The 23,636-nt window shown below is 37.6% G+C and overlaps 1 protein-coding gene across 1 annotated transcript in view; it reads right to left on the reverse strand.

Annotated features, from left to right (window-relative positions):
- Window positions 1-23,636, reverse strand: part of PCP4 (Purkinje cell protein 4) — a 52,192-nt gene that overhangs the window by 17,627 nt on the left and 10,929 nt on the right. The window contains exon 2 of the mRNA XM_071752532.1: window positions 15,186-15,237. Within this exon, the coding sequence (XP_071608633.1) occupies window positions 15,186-15,237 (52 nt within the window). The remainder of the gene's footprint in view (window positions 1-15,185; window positions 15,238-23,636) is intronic.

Below are 23,636 nucleotides of genomic sequence, written 5' to 3' on the forward strand. Positions count from 1 at the left end.
TGACCTCTATGCTCCAGATTCCTTGGCTCTCTGGTTCCGAGGAAGGAGATACCACCCCTCCTAAGAAACTGTAGTGTCTTGTGACTACAAAAGTGGCACCACCACACTCCAGTTTCCATTCCTTGCTAAAGCCTACCTTACAGAAGCATGTAGCAACAATTAAGGAAAAATGTAATATCCCTAAGCCTCCCCAAGACTTTGATGGTTTGTTTGTTTTCCTGATTACTATTTGGCTTAGAGATGCTGAGTTTTCATTTTAAAAAAAATATAAGCAGCTTCACTGAACACACCCAATTGTTACACTTGTCTTTCTAAACATTTATATATTTATAGTTTTGAAGACTAAAAAAGTCCCATCCCAGATGGTAAATCTTACATTTCTGTTCAAAATGATAAAAGCTCAAAACCGTAAAAAAAAAAAAGCAACCAAAAACAACCAACCAACCAAACAAAAAACAAAAAACCAAACCAAAACAAAAAAAAAAACCTGCCAGAAATTGTTTTTTATTGCTAGATATGCTAGCATTTTTTTCAAGCATTACTTTTGGAAACAACTGGAATGACTTTGTTGAACCCTTCCAAAAAAATTCTCCTTGAAGCAAGCAATCAACATGACAAATTTCAGTCTAAGCAACTGGATTTTGGCAAGGCTGTGCAAAACTGAAAAGGGAGCTTTTAATGATCAGAGTTCAGCAGCACCGTTATTTGGTCTTGCCACCAGATAAAATAGTAATAAACTAAGTACATAATATGAATAAAAGAATGTAAACGAAATTAAATTAAAAAATAAAAAAAGTCATGGATAGCTGGAAACTGTTTCAAAAGGGTTGAAACCAGAGTGTAAATGTTCCTGCACTGATGTTTTGAAAGTTGCCAGTGATTTCTTGAAGTTTTAGCTCCAGAAAAAAGAAAATTGAGTTAAAAATATTACATGGAAGACAAAACTTAATCAAAGCTCTCCCTTATACATTCTGTGTTTTAGGACATTACGAAGTAAACTTCTATAAAAAATTTCCCGTGTGAATTTGACGGGCACTTTGTAACTTCTGTTGGGATTTACAGTCATGTCAGATTGTCGATAAAGCTGATCAGAAACAGCATCTTAGCTGACACACACAGCTAACCAACCTCAGATCATTAGTCCAGACCATATCTTCTAATCTATACTTATACTAGTCTATATTATTATACAGATGTATTAATATGTTTATATATATTATATAAATCTAATCTATATAGGTTAATTTTGCTTCTCATATTTGAGGATTACAAGGAAGGACCAGAAATTGTATGCATTTCCTCTGCATCAGAAAACAAAGAATGGATTAGTGCAATAACGTATTTAAGTTCAGACTTAAATCCCTAACTGATACCATAAGTATTGGCTTATGCAGAATGCCCTGTATATAGCACAACGCAGCACTAGTCCCAGTTGCACTAAAATCCTTCTCCTTTTGTTCTCTGCTCAAATTTTAGACCTGAAAGTAAACAACCATTATGTATTTCTTTTTCTCTTTTGTTCAGGAAACTGAATATTTACTGCTTCCTTCCCAAGCAAATAAGGCAGAGAGCAATTAAAAGCTGCCTTATTTCCAATCCCTATTCCAATCACTATTTTAAAGACTGTTTTGACTATCTCTTAAATGTAGTGCTTTTCTTCCAGATGTTTCTTTGCTGCCTATTCGCCTGGCACTTGCTTAAATTTAATCTAGGAAACAGTAAATGTTTTGTGAGATGGGAAAGAAATAAGAGACTTCTGATGAGGGTCAATCATGACTCCAAATTAGAGCATTAATCAGTAATCTTCTTTTGATGAGTGTATATTCTTTACTAAAGGCCTGGGCTGGAATCTTGCCTTCCTAAGAGGAGGAAAAATTAGGCAGTTAGAGGGAGAAGTAGCACTTGACCTTGCCTTGCTGAAGAGACATGAAATCCTCTGGGGGAAGAGAAAGAATGAGGAATAAGACAGAAACTCAGCATGCGGGAGACAGTAAGAAAGCAAACCAGAGACCAGACTCGTTGTGAAAAAGATGAAAGGCAAACTTCAGGTTTTATGATGATGGAAAGAAAGTAAGGAATCACTAACTTCACCCATCACAGCAGCCTAGCCTGCCCAGCAGAGAGGGTGAGTAGTTTGCAATCATCTCGGAGCATCCCGTTACATCACATAGGCACATTCACTTGTTGCCTGGGAGAAGACATCTCACTGGCAGAAAACTATTGACTTCTACAAGACAAAGACTGGTTAAAAGCTTCAAAATGCCTCTTGGGCCTTGCATAAACCTGCAGAAATCACTGTCAGAATTGCTATGCCAACTTGCACCAGCTGAGGACCAGAGTCTGTTTTCTGCTGCATACCTCAACCAAAGCAATCCAGCTTTTTCCTGAAACAAACTGGGGATGCAGAACACCTTTTTTTGAACTGAAAGTTGACATTGCTTTTTTTGTTTTCTTTTCTTTTCTGGCATGATTGGTCAAGTTCATCAACTTGTTTGTCATATCACTTAAAAGAACAAAAGGCATCCCTGACACTGAAAGAGGAGGCTGGTTGCTCTAGGCTGGAGCACTCAGTACCTCAGCAATGATGAACATAAGTAGTAGCTGTGCTTGGCCTCTTGCTACTAAGCCAGAAAACTCAAACACACAGAAGAACAGAAGCATCTCATTGTAGGTTAATTAGATGCTAGTTTCTATTCTGCAAGTTTCAATCGAGAAATCTGCCCCTAAATATGCTTCCTAGAATTACATAATTCTGTAGAAAACAACTGACAAGATTAGGAAATAACTGATGCCCTAAGAGCTGTGTGAAGCTGGAAACTAAGGTCAGATATATGGTAGTTGTAAAACGTTTCCAAGCCAAGTTTCAAGTAAATTTAGATCAATTTCTAGTTTGGAGAGGAAAACACTAATTTCTTAGTGATCTTGCATAATACCCACTCCAAAAATAAGGGCAGTTATGATTGTGCTTACATTTAGGCTCATTAAAATATGAAACTTAAAACCAACTGGAGTGGGAATTACAAGCTCACACAAAAAGATAGATGGACAGAGACACTAAAAAGGAGCTCTATCTTTCCTTGATGAAGCTTTCTTCACTGATTTTGTGTAGAAAAAAAAGAAATCCTCTGCTACAGGAAAAAGAACTGATAAAAAGAAGAAAATAATTCCAACTCACTCTGGACCTCAGCCAGTCCACTATGTAATAGAGAAAATGCTAATGTTAGCAGCAGTAATCTTCTTAAGACGATGAATAAAGACCAAAACCAAATACTAATTCTGCTGCATCTGAGAGCAGCCTTTAAACTGTGTTGTTCTCAAGGTCTGCCTATGGCATGGGAGGAGTTGAGGGAATAGGCAAAAAATTTATGGTTTCCTTTTGATATTCTTCCATAACACAATCTTCTAGCTGAGATGCTTCCAGAGGTCTCCATCTTATAATGCAGTCTCTTTTTATTTATGTGGTCCCAAATTTAAAAAACAAACAACTGAACAGTTGTCACACATCTCCAAATGGAGAGGCCAGAATTCCACAGGAGTCCAACAGTCAGTGCAGACTGGATCCACCAAGCTTCCTGGACATGGACAAGACAGCTCCAAGTGTGGCATCTGGTCTCACTGGGCAAATGGCACAGGCCTGTCTGCTGGTGTACTGAGCATATACAGTACTGCTTATGGATCCTTAATCTCCAGAGTTCTTTCTCCAGGAGTCTAGCAGAGCTATTTATTTCTTTTGAATTTTTCAGAGAAAGGAACTTAAAGGCTTAAGTGGATTTGAGATGAGACAAAGTAGTGCGGGTGGAGAGAATGAAGAATCATGACCAACTGGCAAAGCCTGTGCCCTCTGATGACAGAGTCTATGACCCATTGATTAAAAGGTCCAAGCCCACATCTTCCTTTGACTTTTTAATCTTGGCTAAAAGAAGTCAGGAATGCTTTTTTCTAGCTTCTCCTAGGCAGCACAATACATCTTTGACTCCCAGAGGTAGACCTCACAAAAGATAGAGTTTAGATATGAATAGATTCATTGTAAAGGTCACCAAGAAACTTTTGGCTACTTAAAAATAGATCTGTCTGCTTTATGAACAAAATCTTTAGGTCAAATCATGATACATCTGTGCTTTGCACTGTCTGCTAGTAATTAATCTTTTGACTGCTAGTCCAAAAGGTAAGTGCCTCAGGATGCCAAGCAGCCCTGAACCCAGCTGCTTCAGCTCTGTGTAAAGGTCCTTCCTTATGTGGGTTCTGGCCCCAGGTTACTTGAGACCCAGTTTTCACATGTGCTGCATGAACAGCTGCCTATATAAGCCAGGATGGGGGCCCAAACATAATTGGAGGTCTGGTATTAGGGGTGCAACTGCACCTATTCTCAAAGATACCACATCTGAACCCATGTTCAATTCAGTGAAATCAGCTGAGGTTAGGAGACATATCTTCCAGCTTTATTAATCTCTCCCCTCCTACCCTTCTGGTTAGCTGGCTTGACATCTGCAATAAACCAGAGAATCCAGCCCAGAATTGTCTCCTTAGCTAGTTCTTGCTTCTTGTCAGAAACTTGAATTAGAAAAAGCTCTGCAGTGTCTATAGGGACCTCAGCCCCAAATTCTTGAGGTGCTACCAACTTAAATGAGAATTTTATGAACACAAATAGAAAATTAATAAAAATTATATAAATACAATAATGCAGCATTGTTAGCTGGAGAAAGCAGGGGAAATGAACAGAACAAGCCCTTAAAAAAAAAACCCTACAAAACTCAAGGAAAGGACTGATCAATGTTAATCTAAGCTTCAAACTACAGAATACTGAAATCACAATGCTTTGGAAGTTAATTGCATTAAATCTAAAGAAGTTTAGGTGAGGGACTCTGTCCCCATACATTGCATATGAAAGAGAGTTGTTGTAACAGTCTCAGAAAGGAACACTTCTGGAGAACCTATGATAGAAATTATTTAGAGGACATTAGCAAACCAAACTCTTAGCTGTCTGGCTACCAGTATGAGATCTGTAACAGAACAGAAACCACAGATCCAGGGTAGTTACTTTTAGATAAAGACACACAATGAATTTCAAAATCCTACAATAATGTATTGTTTCGCTGGCTATTAGTCTGGATTTTAATTAGTTTGTGCTAATGAATACATTTGTACATGTCCATTTTTAAGTGGCAGCTTTTAGAGGAGCTAGTATATTGGTCACTGTGGAGTGCAAGTGTTTCACTAAAACCTAACAAATAATTAATGCTTTCCCACTTAGAGTCAACCAGCAGTCTCAGGAGTTTTTAGGTATAAATTAGAATGAAAGATGAGATACTCAAAATACAGTTAGAGGACTCATTCATCAACCGTGATTAAATAATGTTACTGTAAGGCCCTAGAGAAGTGCTGAGAGCTGCATTCCAGTCTCTGAACTACCCACAATATGTCCCAGGAGCCACCAGAGCACCCTGTCCTATTTTCTACTGTGACCCCTGAAATGTCTTCCCCATATCCAGTGCTATCCAAGTTTCTTCTTGAGAATTTCTCCTTGGAAAATATCTCTCAGTCCTTCCTATTCATAACCCACTGTTCTGGGGGAAAAATGAACAAATACTGAGTATGCTTGGCTAAAGCAAACACTTTCATCAGATACAGTATCCTAACCAAGACAGTCCTCAAGCCAGGAAATATTTGGATGGTTTCAAATCCAGACTTCCAGAGGGGAAACGGATGGAAGAGTTGACATGAGGTGCCCAGCATAAACCAGATCTAAACAAAGATGGAGCTGCTTGACATGGGATTAAGGAGAAGTTAAAATGAGTAGGTCCAAACCCAACATTCTGAAAAACCCTGGGAAGAATCCCCTTAACTCCAAAGATACACAGGCTCTATAGGACTTCTATATCAATATTACCCACAAATTCCTCAGCCTTCATAAGAGTTGGACAAATAAGAAGCTGTTTTATACATAAATCAGGTTGGCATCTACAAATTCCAGGCTCTTCAGAGAAGCTCATTCTGATAAGTATCACCTCATAAAAGAATATATTTCTCTGATTACAATAAATGGAGCTTCAGATTCTCTTACACACACATACACTGGTTCAGCCAGGTAAGAGGAATTTCACCCCTAATTTATAAAGGGGGAAAGAGTTTACTATTAATAATTATAGCTGCTCTTTTTCAGCATAGGAGCCCAAGATTCACATGGGCTGAAGTCCAAGTTTAAGACACCCCTCTTGAATTGTACAGACAACCCAGGTGCTTTACATAAATCTACTCAGAGAAGCAATGCAGTGTTGTGCTAGTTCATATTGTAGCATCTAATTATTTTTCAGTCTTAACTGTTCTTTGTTCTGGTCACTAGTGAGCTAAGAACCAAATTATAATCATGTCTACAAACATTCCCACTGTTCTAAATCCTGGTGCCTGCTTAGACGAGGGAGCCTGATAACACTAAATTACAAGCTAATTTTGGAGTATCAAGCTAAGAGCATTATGACAGCTGTGCTATAAATTAAAATCTTAAAAACCTTCAGTAAAAAAATTGTTAATCTTTTACCAAATTGCTAACAGACAGAGAACTTGTAAGTAAACAAGCATTTTCATTTCACTTACAAAAACAAGTGATCTGGAAAATAGATGTAACAGAAGAAACCAAAAGCTTATCATATGAAGAAAGGGAGGTAACATGTACATTCAAGAAAAGAAATTATGTTTCTGCAACAGTAAATCCTGGTAACCACAGCTGTGCATTGATTGTGTTCCTCTTTCATTTTTAACTTCCACTAAATTATAAAAACATGCTGCTGACCTACATACACCTCTTGTAGCCTTTTAATTATCTAGAGTTAGAGAGTCTGGGAACATGTAGTGATAGTTCTGCAACTCATGCAAGTCAGACTTGCATATGTAAATATGGACTTCCAGTGTAAATATGCTAGTTTACATATGCCATTTATAGAACCATAGAATTATAAAATCATAGAATCACAGAATCATAAAATCATAGCATTTTCAGGGTTGGAAGGGACCTTTAAGATCATACAGTTCCAACCCCCTGCCATGGGCAGGGACAGCTCCCACTCGATCAGGTTGCTCAGAGCCTTCTCCAGCCTCACCTTAAAAACTTCCAGGGATGGGGCTTCCACTACCTCTCTGGGCAACCTGTGCCAGTGTCTCACCTCACTCATGGTGAAGCACCTCTTCCCAACTTCCAGTTGGAATCCATTCCACTTGGTCCTATCACTGCCTGACATCCTAAAAAGTCCCTCCCCAGCTTTCTTGTAGCCCCCTTCAGATACTGGAAGGCTACAATGAGGTCTCCTCAGAGCCTTCTCCTCTCCAGACTGAATCACCCCAACTCTCTCAGTCTGTCTTCATAGCAGAGCTGCTCCAGCCCTCTGATCATCCTCATGGCCCTTCTCTGGACACAGTCCAGCATGTCCATATCTTTCTTGTAATAGGGGCTCCAGAACTGGACACTCCAGGTGGGATCTCACAAGAACAAAAGTAGAAAGGGAGAATCACCTCCCTCAACCTGCTGGCCACACTTCTCTTGATGCAGCCAAGGAACCAGTCACCTTTCTGACTAGCTTGACTAGTCATTGATAATCATTGATAGGACATTGACTAGTCCTGATAGAGCTCCAAACCATCCTTGACAATACAAAGACAGATTTGTTTCAGAGGTAACATTATTGGATTTACTAATGTTATCTAGGGACTGATGACCTGGGTCCTTCATTTGGGTTGTTACCAGCAGCCAAGCAGAACTAAATGTTCCTCCTCTCCAAGTATTGATGACAGCATGGTTTCAAATGAGTGCACATTTGTGGAAGCAAGCCAGTACATGTCAGCTATGTGCTACTCATGGAAAAAGTCTTGTTCTCCCTGGTGCATAGTCAGGCAGCACACTGATAATTACAGACTGATTTCCAAAAGAAATATGGCACTTGTCAAAGGCATAATTTCAGTTCTGCCTGTTCTCATTAAAACCAGATGGGAACTCCAGCATACTTATGAGTCATCCAAAAGGCAAAAGCCACCAGCATCACCAAAGCTTCATTTTTAGCCTTTTTCCTTAATTTACAAATTACTTTTTTCCTAATGACCTAGCCTGATCTTTACAGACCAGGTTCCTAGAAAGGATTAGAGCTCTTACTATCTTCCAGGTGCTCAAACACCCACTGAATTAGGCACCTCCTAAGTGCCAGGATCCCAGTGCTACATGAAGCTGGATCCAAGTCATACTGTCATTGTTGAAAGGAAAAAGAAACTGAGATAAAAATCTTACCAAACAGTGCAGCAGTAGCTGTCAGCTATGGTTAGAAAGTAGGAGTCAGAAAGGCCAAACCCAGAGTGTAACAGGCCACAGTTAATGCAAATAAAATATCCAAGGACAAAGGAGAATGACAAGATCCTTGTTGGTATCCTGAGAAGGCTTGGGTCTCAGAGGTAAACTGTACTCTCACTGCCTCTGGTTTTGCAGACTCCATTCTTTCAGACTGAAAATGCTTCAGATTTTCACTGCTGCATGTTTTTACTGAACTTAGTTTGCCTTCACAGCACAGTAAGCTTTTGCAGAGGAAGAGGTGTGCACCTTCTAACAAAACAGGACTGCTGTGCTCTATTATCTACTGAAACTAAGTTATTACAAGTGAACCTAATGCATAGAATCATTGAATGCCAGGTTGGAAGGTACCTCAAGAACTATTTGGTCTAAGCTTTCTAGGCAGGAATATGGTTTAGATGTGATGGCCAAGCAACCTTGTCAAGCTGAGTTAAGAGTGTACAGTACTGGGTAGGAATTCGGTATGATTTCCTTGGGTGGCTTCTAACCCCAGTACTGCAGGAATGCTGCAGCTCTCATTTCTACCTCCTGCAAAAAATACAAAGTAGAAGACTGTATGAGTGGCCATGTATAAGTATATATACTTACATACATCCATCCATTAATTTCTCACATTTTTAGAAATGCAGCTGAATTTTTGGGTGCTCTCAGTTTGAGAGCATGAGATATAAGCAAGCATGCAAGATTCACAAGTTGTATGCAGGCTCTGCGTGCTAAACAAAGATCCCATAAATTAATCAAATTATTCTCATAGCAAGCTGGAAAGAGATGGACAGGGGCAGAAATTGTTATTGTTATCTCTATTTTTAAATGCTTGGAAGACACTCAGTTACTACAGCTGTGAGGACCATATAAGTCTAGACAGACTCATCTGTAGCAGGAGTGTAAAGCATGAGGGTTTTTCCATCTCAAAGGTGCCAGCTAGCTGGGATCTTTTGCCCTACAAGAAAAGAAGGGAGAAATAAAAATGAAAATCTCAAAATAAAAGTCTTTAAAAGTGAGTTTTAAAAGATTATATTGTAATCCTATGGTGCTGCTCTGCTTTGCTGTTTGTTTTGTTGTTTTTTTGTTTGGTTTTTTTTTCCTTATGGGACTTGTGAATTTAATTTGCTTTCCTTGTACTATTTCATCACATAGGAAGCTATTCTCTTCCTCTCCAGTTCAGTCTCAGGGAGCAAAAAAAAAAAAAAAAAACACAAACAAAGCAACATGCATGAAAAAGCTACATAATTAAAATTATATATCAACATACACACAAAAACCACCCATGTGCATATGCTATTTTCTGTTTCCATGGACAAACTTGCGGTTCTCAGGAGATTTGATACAAATGGTACACAAAATGAAAACCTGCAGGGAATTCCAAATACAGGACTACCATTTGCTAGGCTATGAGCATTGCTGACTCTGTTGATCAATGCAACTTTTGATACAACTTTTTTTTTTTTAATAATAATAAAAAGAAAGACTGCCTAAAACTTTAAAAGTGAAAGCTTCTCATTATCACATGAGGTGCAGCAGTATTGCACTCTATCAAACCCAACTGTCAGGTAATGAAATAATAACAATATCTGCTCTCTTACAAGTATTACTTAAGTTTAAATGAAGTATATTCATTACTTTAAATTCCACCAGAGCATTCCCTCCATGAAACCAGATGGCCAGTGCACATGTACTTAGATTCACGTGGGTGGTAGGTGACGTTTCAGTACAATATATGGCTACTTTAGCTGAAACATACACAAATTTGTTCTTTAAAAGATGTTGCTAGAAAACCAGCAAAAGTTGTTGATACTAAAATTTTTGTGAAGAATCCTTCATTGTTATTATTGCCCCAAATAAACAAAAACACAATATTCCTCTGGAGAGAACTTATCCCTGGCCTCAAGAAATGGAAATTCACCTAGGACAGGAAATGAGGTTCATGTATAATTCCCCTTTCTTCCTTTCAACATCCTCTCTAGGGAAAGTCTGTGAACAATCTGAGATCTTTGTTATTAAAGGCTTGCCCTGTGTTTAGCCAAGGCATGCTGGCTGCCTGAAGAGACAGACTGCTCGATAAGAGAAGAGATACAGACCAAGAGAAAACCCGAGACCTATTTGGTTTGGTTCTGGGTACACTCTACATGTAGCTGTTCCCAGGATAGTGCTTGAAATAAGCTCAGCAAATAAGATTGCCTGCATTGGTTTTGCCATGCACAGCTATGTTATGAGATGGGATTCACCTAGAACCATTTACATTGAATTTTTCTCCTCTCATTCGAAACACTCTCAGCTACAGATCATGGTGCTGAGTTCACACAGGACTTTTACACTCTCCTCTGAGCCCAAAGCGATCTGTACCTTATCAAAGACAACTTATATCACTATGCTGTGGGTTCAAGCACCTTTCTACTTGAGCTTTGCAAAGGTGTTGTATTATTTGATGGTTGCGTATAGGTCTAGGAATGTTGCTGACACACAGACTTCCTATTTTAAGAGATGAGGGATGAAGTACAGTGAACAACTCATCTCGCTTTCTAAATCCCCACTAGTGGCAGCTAGATTGAGATAGGAGAGACTTTAGCTCTGGACACAGAATGAAAAAAGAAGAGAGAAACTGCCTGGGAGATCTTATTCTGTGAAGAACCACTTTCAAGGGCCAAGAGAATTTCATCTAAACACAGTAGTAGGAAGAGATGAGTATGTATTCATTTTCCTCCCAACATTCAACCTAATACTCAGGAAAACTCAGTATTAATTAATCTCATACAATACTCTCTATTCTAGCTTCTGATTGTGCAGTGGGGGTGAAATATCAGAGATAAGCAATTTGAAATTACAAGTTTGGTTTGTTTGTTTGTTTTATATGGAGTCAGAAGTTGCTTGCAAGACCTAGTTCATCCTGTTGCCACAAAAGTTTTGTGGGAAAGATAAAATCCATAAAGCATTGCAACACTACAGCTCAGTTACTATCCTTCCTTGAGAGTAAGGAATGTGACCTCTAGACCTTAGAAGATACAGCAAAACATGTTCTATGAGATCTTCTGAACATTTATACCAATTAGACTTCTATGCTCCCTCTCTTTTCAATTTTTTTTCCACAAGTAAGTTTATTTATCAGGCTGTTCCCAAACCCAGTACATTTTTGCATAGTCATTGGAGAATATTAGTGGAAAATTAATTTAGAGATCATAAACAGATATTTATACTAGACCATACCACAATTATGATCCTGGCCTCTAGCCAGGAATTAAAGCTCTATTAAGCTAAGCACTCCACATAAATAACTATGAAGATGATTATTCACTCTGCCGGACCTAGGAAGATGCTTTATTCCTGAGTGCAGAATTTCTGCAATCCCTTGAGTAGATGAAGTAGGTGAATGGACTGTTGATTACAGTACCAGATGAATATCATTTTACCAGGAAAGCTTACTAGGGAGACACCTCTATCCCACCATGCATGATTGTTTTGCAATTCCTTACCATTACTGTTAAGGTTTTCTAGTAGTATTCAGATTTAGGTGAGTTTTGTCAACTCAATTTTATGCGTAAGAGAAGAATTTTCTTTGTTAACTCTGCTGGTTTTTTATCCTTACATAGAGGTATCCCATGGTGTACTGCATGGAGAGAAGGAAATGCAAAGCATTTACTCATTTATGGTGTTCTGACAGTCTCAAAGCAGAGATCATACACTGACGAGACAAATGCTTGAGAACGAGTAGAAACTGGAAAGGGCTTCACTTTTTCAGTACAACTGATATTCTTGCCATGACTGTGTAGGCCTAATCCACTGTCACGTGTAAATTCACATAAAACTTATTCACTTTGATTTCACTGAGACCCAGGAAGTTATAAAATTCATCACATTAAACATGTGTTTTGTTATTATAAATATTCATATTGCTGAATGATAAATCTGATATTCTGAGAAAGTTACGAACAAAGATTAATTAATGATCACATGCCTTATGTACTCTCAGAAGAAAGGGTGAAATCTATTAATAGGAAAGAGTGATTCTAAATTTGAAGAGAGAAATAATTGCTTCTGATGCAATTATTTCCCTGCCAGTTGTGCTCGGCTGTAAAGAGCAAATTATATGATGCCAGATTGCAAACTACGTAGCAAAAAAATGTGGGGTGACATGAAACAGAATGGAAAGTAACAAGTGTTAACCTACAAAGGAACTTAGTGACATTGCTAAGGTAGTAAGAGCAGTAAGGTAGTAATGTCCTGTTTTCACCTAGGATGCACTTGCAAACATGATAGGCCAGAAAAATCAAAACAGGTGAGCAAAAAGGAAATTATAGCTCCTTATTCTACGTTGACTATTAAACCAAGTCAGATTCATATAGGAGGTAGTGCATGGGGATACTACTGCCGTATTCTCTTTAAATTTTCTACCATAGAGCACAGCATTATACAGCAGAGTTTACAAGTCATACACAAATAAGTATACCTTGGCTTTCAGGTAGACTGCGATCCTTGAAGACCCCATGAGGTTATGGTAGCTACAGTCACGTGGCCCTTATGTCTAGCAAGTTGTTTTAATATGCTTCTGTATGCATAATATTACTGATTATTCAGGTGGTTTCTTTTTATTATTTATAATTACTTATATTTTATGCTTAATATTTTGGTTTTAGTATTTTTGTTCTTCCCACTCTGAAAACAGAATGAAATTGCATACAAATTTCCTGACAGCAATATTATATGTTTCAGATGGAAAAGCTACCCCATGTTATACAGGGTGCATTGAAATTATCAGGTGCTCTTCCATTGACCTCACTAGCCACTGACCTACCATGGGAGCACATTGCAATTCAAGAATCACTCTTTCTTAGGAAGAAATTAATCACCAGCTGATTTGGATCATAATGCGTAGAAGGGCAAACTACAACTTGATTAAAAGGTCAAGATCAAAAAAATGTCATCTAGGGCTTGACCAGCATCCAGCCAGTCTATAAACTGTTAACAGCAAAACTCCATGTGAGTAAAAGTTACTCCAACACAAATGATTATTCAGTTTTTATAATACTGAATATAGTTCTGCTTTATTTTTATTCAAATGTGGAATTCAGGAGATCAGACTCTATTCCAAATTGCCCTTGCTGCTCCTCTCACCCTCGAGCAGTTTCACTTAGGTGACAGATTTTTGTTATAATTTCATTATAAAAATAATTGGTATCTATTTGTCTAAAATTAACTACACATCTGGCTCTTTATATTATACCTAAAAATAGACTCCAACTAGAATCATATGTATTTGTGAATTAATGATGCAGCCTTTTCTGACTCAAAATTCCCTTTGAGGGAAAAAAAAAAAAAAAAACGGGCTTTTTAAAAGGCTACAGGATCAGTAAATCCAAGCTAAACTTGACAACGGGGCAATTTTATTTGCAAAGAAATTCAAGTCAAATGAGCTCAATTCATAATGTGCTCACACAGTAAGGATGCAAAACATGCTTCTCATGCTTCCTGAATGGCTGACATAATTTTGCTTGCTTTCCTCTCCTGTTAACTTGAGAATACAAATGGCTTTGTTGTCAGGGTACATTTGTTCCCACTAATTCAAGACATTCTAACAAGCCAAAATATTTTTTCTTTTTTCCACTCTAATTTGTGTTTTTTTATGTTGGGAACATCCTCTACAGATTTCATTTACTGTTACATTATGCAAACAGCCCTTATGGGGAAGTCACCTCTCTGTAATAGGAAAACTAATCATAAAGAAGTAATATTTTAGGATGTGTTGCCTTAAAAGGCCCAAAAATTCTAATCAGGCCAATACATACAGGCCAGAAGACATATGCAGAATAACTGCTCATATATCTCATCTCAGAAAACCCTTGGCTTTTCAGAGAAGAGACATACATTCTCACTGGTTTTCAGTATATGGGATGGACTACCAGAACATTCTTTTAATTAGAACTAGATGATTAAATGTTAACACACAGCATATTTATGTAGTTCAATCCTCATCCTGTTCAGGAATGTCTACAAACTGATACAGCCCCATATTTAGCTGGGTATATAATACAGTTAATCAAAATGTTTTCCTTTGAAAAAAGGTTTCTGATGGAACTAGATTTTAATCAAGTGATCATTTATATGCAAAGAATTTCTGCCTCCTACCGGAAACAAAATGAGTTTTCGGCTAAAAAACAATTACTGTTTTCACTGAAAAGTCAGTTTGACTTTCTTCAGAAAAATAAAGTCAACATTTTTAATTTAGAATAGTTTGTGCCACTTAAGGGGCAAAAATTAACTCCTGCCAGCCTCCTAGTTAAAATCCACAAGAGCTCTGACTCACTGCTTAGAGCAGTCCAGATTTACCCATGTAAAGTGCCGAGGACAGGAACCTATGCCATATGGTCCTTCCATGTGAGCTCCTCTATCCATAGCTTCTCTCTAACAACACTGATATGAGCTCCATGCAAATGGTATATTAGCTATAGGCCTAATATTAAGTAAGACGAATTAGATCCCAGAAACCGTATTTATGAGTTAGCTCTTTGTAACTAGTTTACTTTTGTTCACCTTATCCATTCACGTAGCAGCTGGTCACAATACCTAACCTGGTCTCTTGGTGTCTTCTTCACACATACCTCACACTGTCTTGTTCTAGCTTCTAGCACCTCTTTCTACAAAGTCCTTTGGCTTACCAGAGTAGAGGCTCAGAATCAAGTCTCTACTGAAGTAGATTATTTGAACAAACAACTAGAAAGAAAAATAAATCCCACTGAAGCCAAGTTTTTAATACACATTCAAAAAGACAAACAAGGCTGTTTCTACCTGATATCTATTATTACAGCAAAAAATATTTTGGCTCAATTTGACTCAGTATTTTCCATCAAAAAATACAATCTACCCTTACCATTCTCGCCAGATGTCTTGTCTTTTCCATTTGTAGCTCCGGTTCCTTGTCTCTGTTAGGGGAATAAAAGCAAAACAAGTGGTTAGAACAAACTTGAATGTGCATTTTACCCTTGGAATTACTAGCAGTAACAGCTAGATTTTTCCTCAGTACCTTGGGCATTCACACTCAAGCAGTGCTGCTTAGAAATACTACCAGTTAGAATAATAATTCTGAGTACCATATAGGTACAGGTGTATAACTGTGTGCAACTGTAGCTAATTATCATGTTAGTGATGTGATAAGTGTAATCAAGTTTCCAGCAGTACAAGGGTATGAGCTGCAGTAGAACATCTCTTCAGGTCCCTGCTGTGCCTTCATATCCATGGTTCTGATCCGACTTTTTCCAGAAGAATGATTTTTCTGCTTCTGCCCCTTCCATTCACTCTAAGGAACAGCTTCATGACTTTCCATGAAACAAACTGATTGATGTCACTCTACTGAAGTAACAAACACCAGTACAGTCCAAATAAATAGTCACAGTGGCAGAGCTCTATTAGAATGGTTATACCACTATGCAGCTTTCTAGGATAGAAAAGGTGACCCTATGTAAATTATGCTGCACCCCCAGAAAAAGCATCTCGGGTGGATTTAAGATACTTGAGCAAGTATGGCAACACCTGCATTTCTTATGCAAAATTATTCATACTTGTGTGCATTACTGAGACAGACTAAAGAATTCATCCTGTATGGCTGTACATGTAAAAAAAATAGGAGTACTAAATTCAGTTAATAAATCCAGCTGCATTCCACCAGAGGCAGCACATTCTCATGCATCAAAAAAGCTAACAGCTGCAGTAGCACTACAAATCAAATGGTTTGTACCAAAATACAGTCATATAAACTCTTATAAAAATTCATACAGACATACTTATCTGAAAGTATTTACTCTAGAATATCTGGGTAAAATATTCTGTACTCTTCTGGTTTCTGTCCTTCATCTCCCACAGTGATGGCATTTTCAAGGTATTCTGTGCATATGGAGCTAATAATGACATAAGTACAAAACCTTTGTGTACTCTTAACTCTTCTAATAAAAGTTAAAGGGGGAAAAAGCTCTTTGAACCCATCAGAATTCAAAAGAGCTAGGTGTAGCCTATTGTGCATCCACATGCCAGCAGTGGGGTTTTTCATCTGCTTCTCCATGGCAGATTTCAGTACATTTATCTGTGCTCTACTTTCTCTGCCTCATCTCACTCTGTGCAGTGAGACAGAGCATCTCTAGTGTGAACAGCTCTGAGTCTATAACTACAGCTACAAGCTCCCCATATAATGGAAATATATTTGTTTTTCCCTGAAGCCTGAGAGATAAGACAAGAGAGACAACTTGGTCAATATCATCAAAATATGAGATTCTAAATGGTTAGACATTTTACAAAAGCTTGAGTCACCAACAGCCAGAAATCAATAAATCCATCCAACTGGTTTTGCTGCAGATAGTAACACTTATGCCTTTACTTAGAGCTTGGTTAGTATTTCCCTATTTCAATTTCAATCCACTTATGAAATTAGATTTTAGATTGTAGTGTTAATGTACTAAACATCCCCAAACCCCAAAAATACTGGATTTTTCCTGTCTATAAAATGGTATCTATATTGCTTTTTCCTCTTATGTCTATTTTGAAATGCTTTTTCAAGTTGCCTTGTTTGCTGAGTGTTTCAGGCAGTGCTAGTTAGCCCATGTGAAAGCTTCTCTTTCCTCCCTAGACCATACCTGTCGGGTTCCGTCTGCTACTGCTGAAGTACTAGAATATGGATCCACACATTTATTTTATGTCTCAGGATTTCCCTTCAGGGAGAGGGGAAAGCTGTCAAAGAAAACAAATAAAGCTTTGGTTTTGGTCAAAATTGAAAACTATGTATCGATGAAGTCAAGATTTTCCTTTAAGTCTGAAATGAATCGAAGTATTCCACAGCCACTCATTTGATTGGTGACTCGTGGACATTTACACAAGGAAGCCCAAAAAAGTGGCAAACAAACTTCTGACAGCCTCTTTCAGTTATATATATATATATATATATATATATATATATATATATATATATATATATATATATATATATATATATATATATATATATATATATATATATATATATATATATATATTTATAAGCACTGTGCCACTGTCTTCCAAATGAGTGCAGTGGATTAGGAAGTAAATACCAATTTCTCATAACAAGGCCACGAAACTGATGAAAAAGCCATATACACTGTGACCATTTACCTGCAAAGCCTTTAGCTTTTTATTTCAATGCATTTGGTGGACTTTAAAATATTTCCAAGATGCTACTATTGTTAGCAGCTGAAGCCACTTGCTTCTTACATCACTTTTCATGATGCTATCATATACTGCAAGACAAAGTTTAGCTTTTAAATGCCTTTCGTAGCACAACAGGACTAAACACAAGGAAGAGTTACTCAGAATATTTTCAAGAAGCAATGGATGAAAACCATCCGAAAACTGGTATAACAGATATTATCCTCAGATGCAACAGATCTAATTAAAAAAAAAAAAAAAATCCAAGAATACCTAAACTAATTTCTGGGTGTTTCTTTTTTAAAAAAAAAAAAAAAAAACAGAAAATCTCCAAGTTTCTGACCATATTTTAAAAGAAAAAAACAGTCTGTTTTCTGTTTTCTATAACATGTAACTAGCTTCCTTCATTAAAGACTGATTAAAAAATTTCCCAGCATTTTCTACAGCAAGCACTAGGGCAGAAGCACTTTCCACTATACATCGAAAAAACAGCCAAAATGAACATGAGGAAAACCATAATGATTATACCATAAAACAGGATAAACAATTTTGTTGCCATGTTGCGTAGGAGGAAACATAGTTTATGGCTGCTTGGGGCTATATTAATTTTTAACTCAGTGGTTTTACAGAACATCAAAGGCACATCATTAAAAGTGTCTCCAAAATCAAAGTCACTCCCAATTTGTCAGAAGACAGAAGAAGGATTAATGCCATATGTCCAAAAATCCAGTAAGAAAAGAACAAGTTTACTTTCTTGTTAAATTCTCAGTGCTCTACCCAGCAGCTAGTTAATGCTGTATGAAAAATTGTACTAAAATTAGCCCCCTAGGTGTACAAACTAAGGTCAGAAGTGATTTTGCAGTCCAGAGGACTTCAAGAACATTAAATTATTGCAGCAGCTTTTCTACTCGTTCTTCTAGACCCTCCAAGACTAATTTTTGCCCTTATTCTTACATTCTGTTCTTGTCTTGAACTAGCCTTACCTTTTCAGTTGTTTCCAATTAGTACCTCAGTGCTAGGGTCTGTAGCCAGGTGTTTATTACAGAATTTTTGAGGGCAGAGGGGTTATTTGTTTTTTCAGTGAGCCACAAAAAGTCCAAGATGAGGGACACGAAACTGCCAGAAAGCTCTCCAACAAATGGGATCTTAAAGTAGTAACATTATTCTGCTTCTTCATCTCATTGCAGGCCCAACAAGATACAGCAAGCTGTGTCCCATTATTACAGCAGCTGCAGGTTTTTAAAAGTACATTTCTTAATCAAGGAATTAAAGAGCATCCAAGAGTAGAATTAACATAATAGAAACCATGGGAAGTTTTCGTAGAGTGAATAGCAGGAAGAGTCAGTGTAGACTTAGGACAAAACTTAGGACAAAAAAATTTCAATTACATTGAGATGTTATTAGGATGTTGTGTGCTCATTCAGAAGAGGAACAGCAGAGAAGATGGCATATCCTAAGCTTTTAAGCTGTGTTTAGCTATCAGGTTCATCCCTAAGAAAAGACATTACACGTGACAGAAGGGAATACATATAAGGTACAATGCAGTACAAAAATTGCTGTGGGTCAGCCAGCTGTGTGCCAAGCAAGCCTTTATTCTGTACTACCATCTGTTCCCCATACAAGATTTTCTCTGTAAGAGACAGAAATTGAATAAAACTATTTCATAAGTATCTTATTTTTTCCATAGCCTTCTGTTTTAATTAGTTCAGTTGCTTTAGCCTTACAATGGAAAAAATTACTGAAAAATACCTATTAAAAATTTATAAAGTTTATAACCCTTCTGCAAATAAAAATGTCACAATAAATATCTGCTTAAGGATTTTTCATTTTTTCCAAACAAGGAAATTTAGAATTTTTAATCAAAAGCATAAAGAGTAGGATATACAGCAAGTTCTTCCTGCTGGTTTTCTGGGAGCAATGAAAGAAACTAAATTCTTACAGGCTGATCTTCACTTGGTGTTTGTCAGTCTTGGAGGATACAGTGAGTTTTAGTGAAGTTACAGTGAAGTAAGCCCCAGACTACAAGCATAGGTATATCCCATACATAATCATTACTGACTAAAGGTTCATTGTGTGTTTAGTTTCCCTTAGATGAAATTTTCAGGAAATTACATTAGCATGGGTACTTCCTACACACTAAAGAATGAGTTAGAGAAATCTGGATTAAAAACACAGAACAGAAGACCCTGTCAAACGTAGGACAAACATACTTCATATAGCCTCCTTTTCCAGGTACCTCCTGTCCATGTATACTATACAACAAGTATACATCAACTCCTCTGGTTCCAAGAATCCAGAGTTTCGTTCTTTTTAGCAACAGGTATAAATTTGCTATTAAAAAAACCCAAAAACCCACATAACAAAACAAAAAAACAAACAAAAAAATGGAAAAATAACATTCAATTTAAAACCAAGCGGTAGGTATTGAAAAAAAACCATTAGCTTTTGCCAGTCGATCAATACATTATGCATACCTGCCACTTGAAAATAATTTTGTGACGAGGTGATGTCCTGAACCTCCAGAAATCAATACAAATTTGCAATGGCTTTTCTTTCATGCTCTAGCAAAGACCACAAGCTGTATATCACAAACTAAATGAAGACCCAAAATTTCAGTAAGGGAATGAACCAAGAAGCTATGACCTGGAACAAGTAGACACAATGTAGAATTCAGGAATTCCATGTGACTAATTAGGTTAAACTCTACTGGAGATTTCCATTTCACTATATCTGACAATCTCTTTCTAATACCATGCATCGACTTAAAAATAGAGCACCTGGCACTGCACAAATTTAAGTGTGAAAAGAATTACTCTTAAGCACAACAGACTAAATAGCATGATAAGGACAAAACAATCACTACATTTAAGATAAAAATGTAAGAGAAGGAAAAATTATGCTGCTGTGACAAATGTTTCTCTTCATTGAAGCTCCCAAGGGATACCTGGCTTCTAAATAACAGGATTGGAGTTTTAGCACCACCATGGTTTGGGGAGCTGTGTATCAAAAGTATGAATATGGACATCTGGGAGAGACAAAGTGTATCATTGGCAAGCCATGCACCAATTCTGCCTTTTCACTTGTTCTCTCCTATTATAAATCTTCAAAACTGATCTGCAACACAGCCAGATGGTAAATCCCAAACCAACTTCTGTGATGTATTGGTTCATTCACCTCAGTACTGGTTAGTCACCTAAAGAACATCTGCAGACAGAACCAAAGAATCCCAGAGAAGCTTGAACATAAAAATTGCATTAGAAGCTCTATAACTAAAATTTTCCCATGGCTTCATTTGTGCTTCCTTTACAAGTTTCTCCCTCTTTTTCCCACATTTTTATAGACATGCTACTGAATATTTGTGAGATAAAACCATCCTTCAAAGCGCACATTTAAAGTAATTGCACCAATAAGGTAAATCTATTTGCAATAAGGTAATTAATGTACAGAGAATCTAGCCAACATTTTGTCTGAATGATGGGTAAATCTGACAATGTGTCTGTTACTTCTGTCTTACACATCATGGTAAGAAATCACGTACCACCTTTGCTGGACACCAGACAGAATGGAAAAATATTAGCAACGTATACTTCATTACAAAGCAGTTCACTCCAGGTTATGAGCACACATTCCTGGTAGGGGTGACTTTCTGAAGAGTATCACTTTTCCCTGGCTGCTCTTACCCTTGGAGCTTGATTCTTTAGGATATGTCCTCTACTCTCACCTATGTAGCACCTTCTCTACGTGCTCCTTTAAACAACGTAAATTTTCTGCAGTCAGTTTTCTCTGTCTTGTGTTGCCAGGGTAGCATAATATTGCCAGAGCAAGAGTGCCAGAATCCATCTTTCAATACTGGCTGTCAAAACTAAATGATACCTGGCATTCTGACAATTTCTGCAATTAACTTCATGGGTCAAGCAGTCTTCTGCTTGACTAGTTCATCATCTTTAATATTAAGACTCTCCTATAGCTATTTTAATAAATTAAAACTCCACTGGTGGGCTGAGATGAACTGATTGGATTCAAATTGCACTGGCTAAAAGCAGGCACAGTGACCAACACCGGTTTTATGACTTCTGTGTTCACTGAAGGCACATGAACATGCACACAGTGTCATCCTAGAAACCACAGAAATATGTCAGATATTAACAAGGCTGTGGATAACTACAAATTATTTTCTTTCTAGACACTGTGGATCCATGCCTGGCTCTTGCTAAGACAATGATTTGGCCAAGATACCATCTCTTCACAATTTCATTTCCTCTTTTTATAAAGATGACACAACCTGGACCTTGGCATTCGCATCCTTCCATCCTTGACAGTCATTTACACTGGTAAAAATTAAGTTTCTAAAGCAACTTTCAAATACAGAAGGAAAGCACCTGGTAGAGCCGTCCATAAAAGCTGCAGCCTGTGTGCAAAGCAGCCCATTTACCAAGCTGGCTGGTGATGTACTGGTTGCAGCATTTCTCCAGGAGGGAGAACATGAAAGTCTAAGTATTATTTACTCAGGGTGAACCCACAAGTCCCATGAGATAGCACAAGAAATACTGCTGGAAAGCCATGGCCATCCTGCCCTGGCCATCCTGCTGATCTACTGGACAGCCAGGCACAGAGAAAGCTATGGGAACCAAAGGAGCAACCCTGAAGCTGAGGTTTCTCAGAGTAGTTGAAAGGCAGCGTTACAGATCCTGCCCCTGGGTTATTTTGTTTGCAATGTGGTCCTTGTCGGTGTGAAACACACATTTCAGTCACATGGCTTCAGAAAATGCATACTCCACCCAATGGGCAGAGTGCCATAATCACAGCAGGGTTAGTAAAATTAGGGCATTTGCCTCAATTTAAGAGGTGTGATTTGTTCACTTTTGTCCAGAGAGAGCTTTTGGCTTGAGATAAGTCCTCAGAACAAGCATTTCTGAATGTACAATTGCAGCACCAGGCAAAATTTCAGGTTTAAAAAGGAAGCAACTGATGAAAATAGGCAGAGAATCTCTGTCCGAGACATAAGAAGCCACTTACAGTGCTGTTCCTGAATATTCTAATAGCACAGAGAATAATTTTCACTGTGCCCCACTTTTGCAGATTCTGGGCTGTAATTTATAAATCAGCACAGTGAGAACCTGCTGATTTTGTATTCAGCTTATATATAATGCTCTAAACAGAATATTTACACCAACACCAAATGTAATCAACATAATTAGCACAAACAGTAGCTTGCTTAATATTTATATTAGCATATTTTGAATTAAAACATTATTAAGAAGATATTTCTCCAAAGACATTGTAATCACTATTTTTTTTTTTTCTGAGGCGGGGATTAATGGAATCTTTGAAGCTAATTTTGAAAGCAACTGCAAGAATGTATTTCCCAAATCCTGTTAATTACCATGCCAGCCATGAGAAGTAATCCCTCTTTTTTTCTGCAGGAAATGAAGAATTCCATTCTGCAAGGTTTATTTATAGGGGTAACTCATATGTGGACAAGGAGATGTCTTCAGTTCGGCAGAATTATGCATAAGTGATGTTGAAACCTCAGTGTGGCACTGTAGAATTTCTTTAAACACATGTTAGGGGGGGGTTGTGGGGTTTTGGCATTTTTTGGTTGGGGTTTTGTTTGGGTTCTTTTGTTTTGGGGTTTTTTTTTGCCCTAGGAAAGGGCAAAGAGGGTATAGTCAACAGGAAAAGCCTTCTCACACCATTTGCCAAAATACTACTTCAGCTCTCATTTGAGCATGAATGATACTGTACCCTAATTACACTTAGAAACATCAAGGTGTCTAAAATAATTTAAATTATATAAAAAGAGACTGAATAAGCTAGATATCACAGGTAAAAGAATACCAAGGTTCTTAAGGTGATCCCTTCCTTTTTTTGTCCTATTAATTCTTATCTTTTGGTAGCATCAGACCTAGCACTACAGTCCAGAAAGGGCATTTTTGGGCAGGAAGCCTGCCCTAAGAACTCTGACTTCCAAGTCTAGCCCTATCTAACCACACCTTCCTATCCCCAAGGCCTTGTTTGTTTGGGTACAATTGTTTTCAAGGTCATACAGAAAATAGAAGCACTAAAATTATACACCATAAAAATAACCCTGCAGCAGAGCTGTGTTGAAAACAATCATTGAAATGATCCAGAAAAAAAAAAAACCCACCAA

The sequence above is a fragment of the Heliangelus exortis genome, chromosome 1, assembly GCF_036169615.1.
Source record: "Heliangelus exortis chromosome 1, bHelExo1.hap1, whole genome shotgun sequence".
Lineage (NCBI taxonomy): Eukaryota > Metazoa > Chordata > Aves > Apodiformes > Trochilidae > Heliangelus > Heliangelus exortis.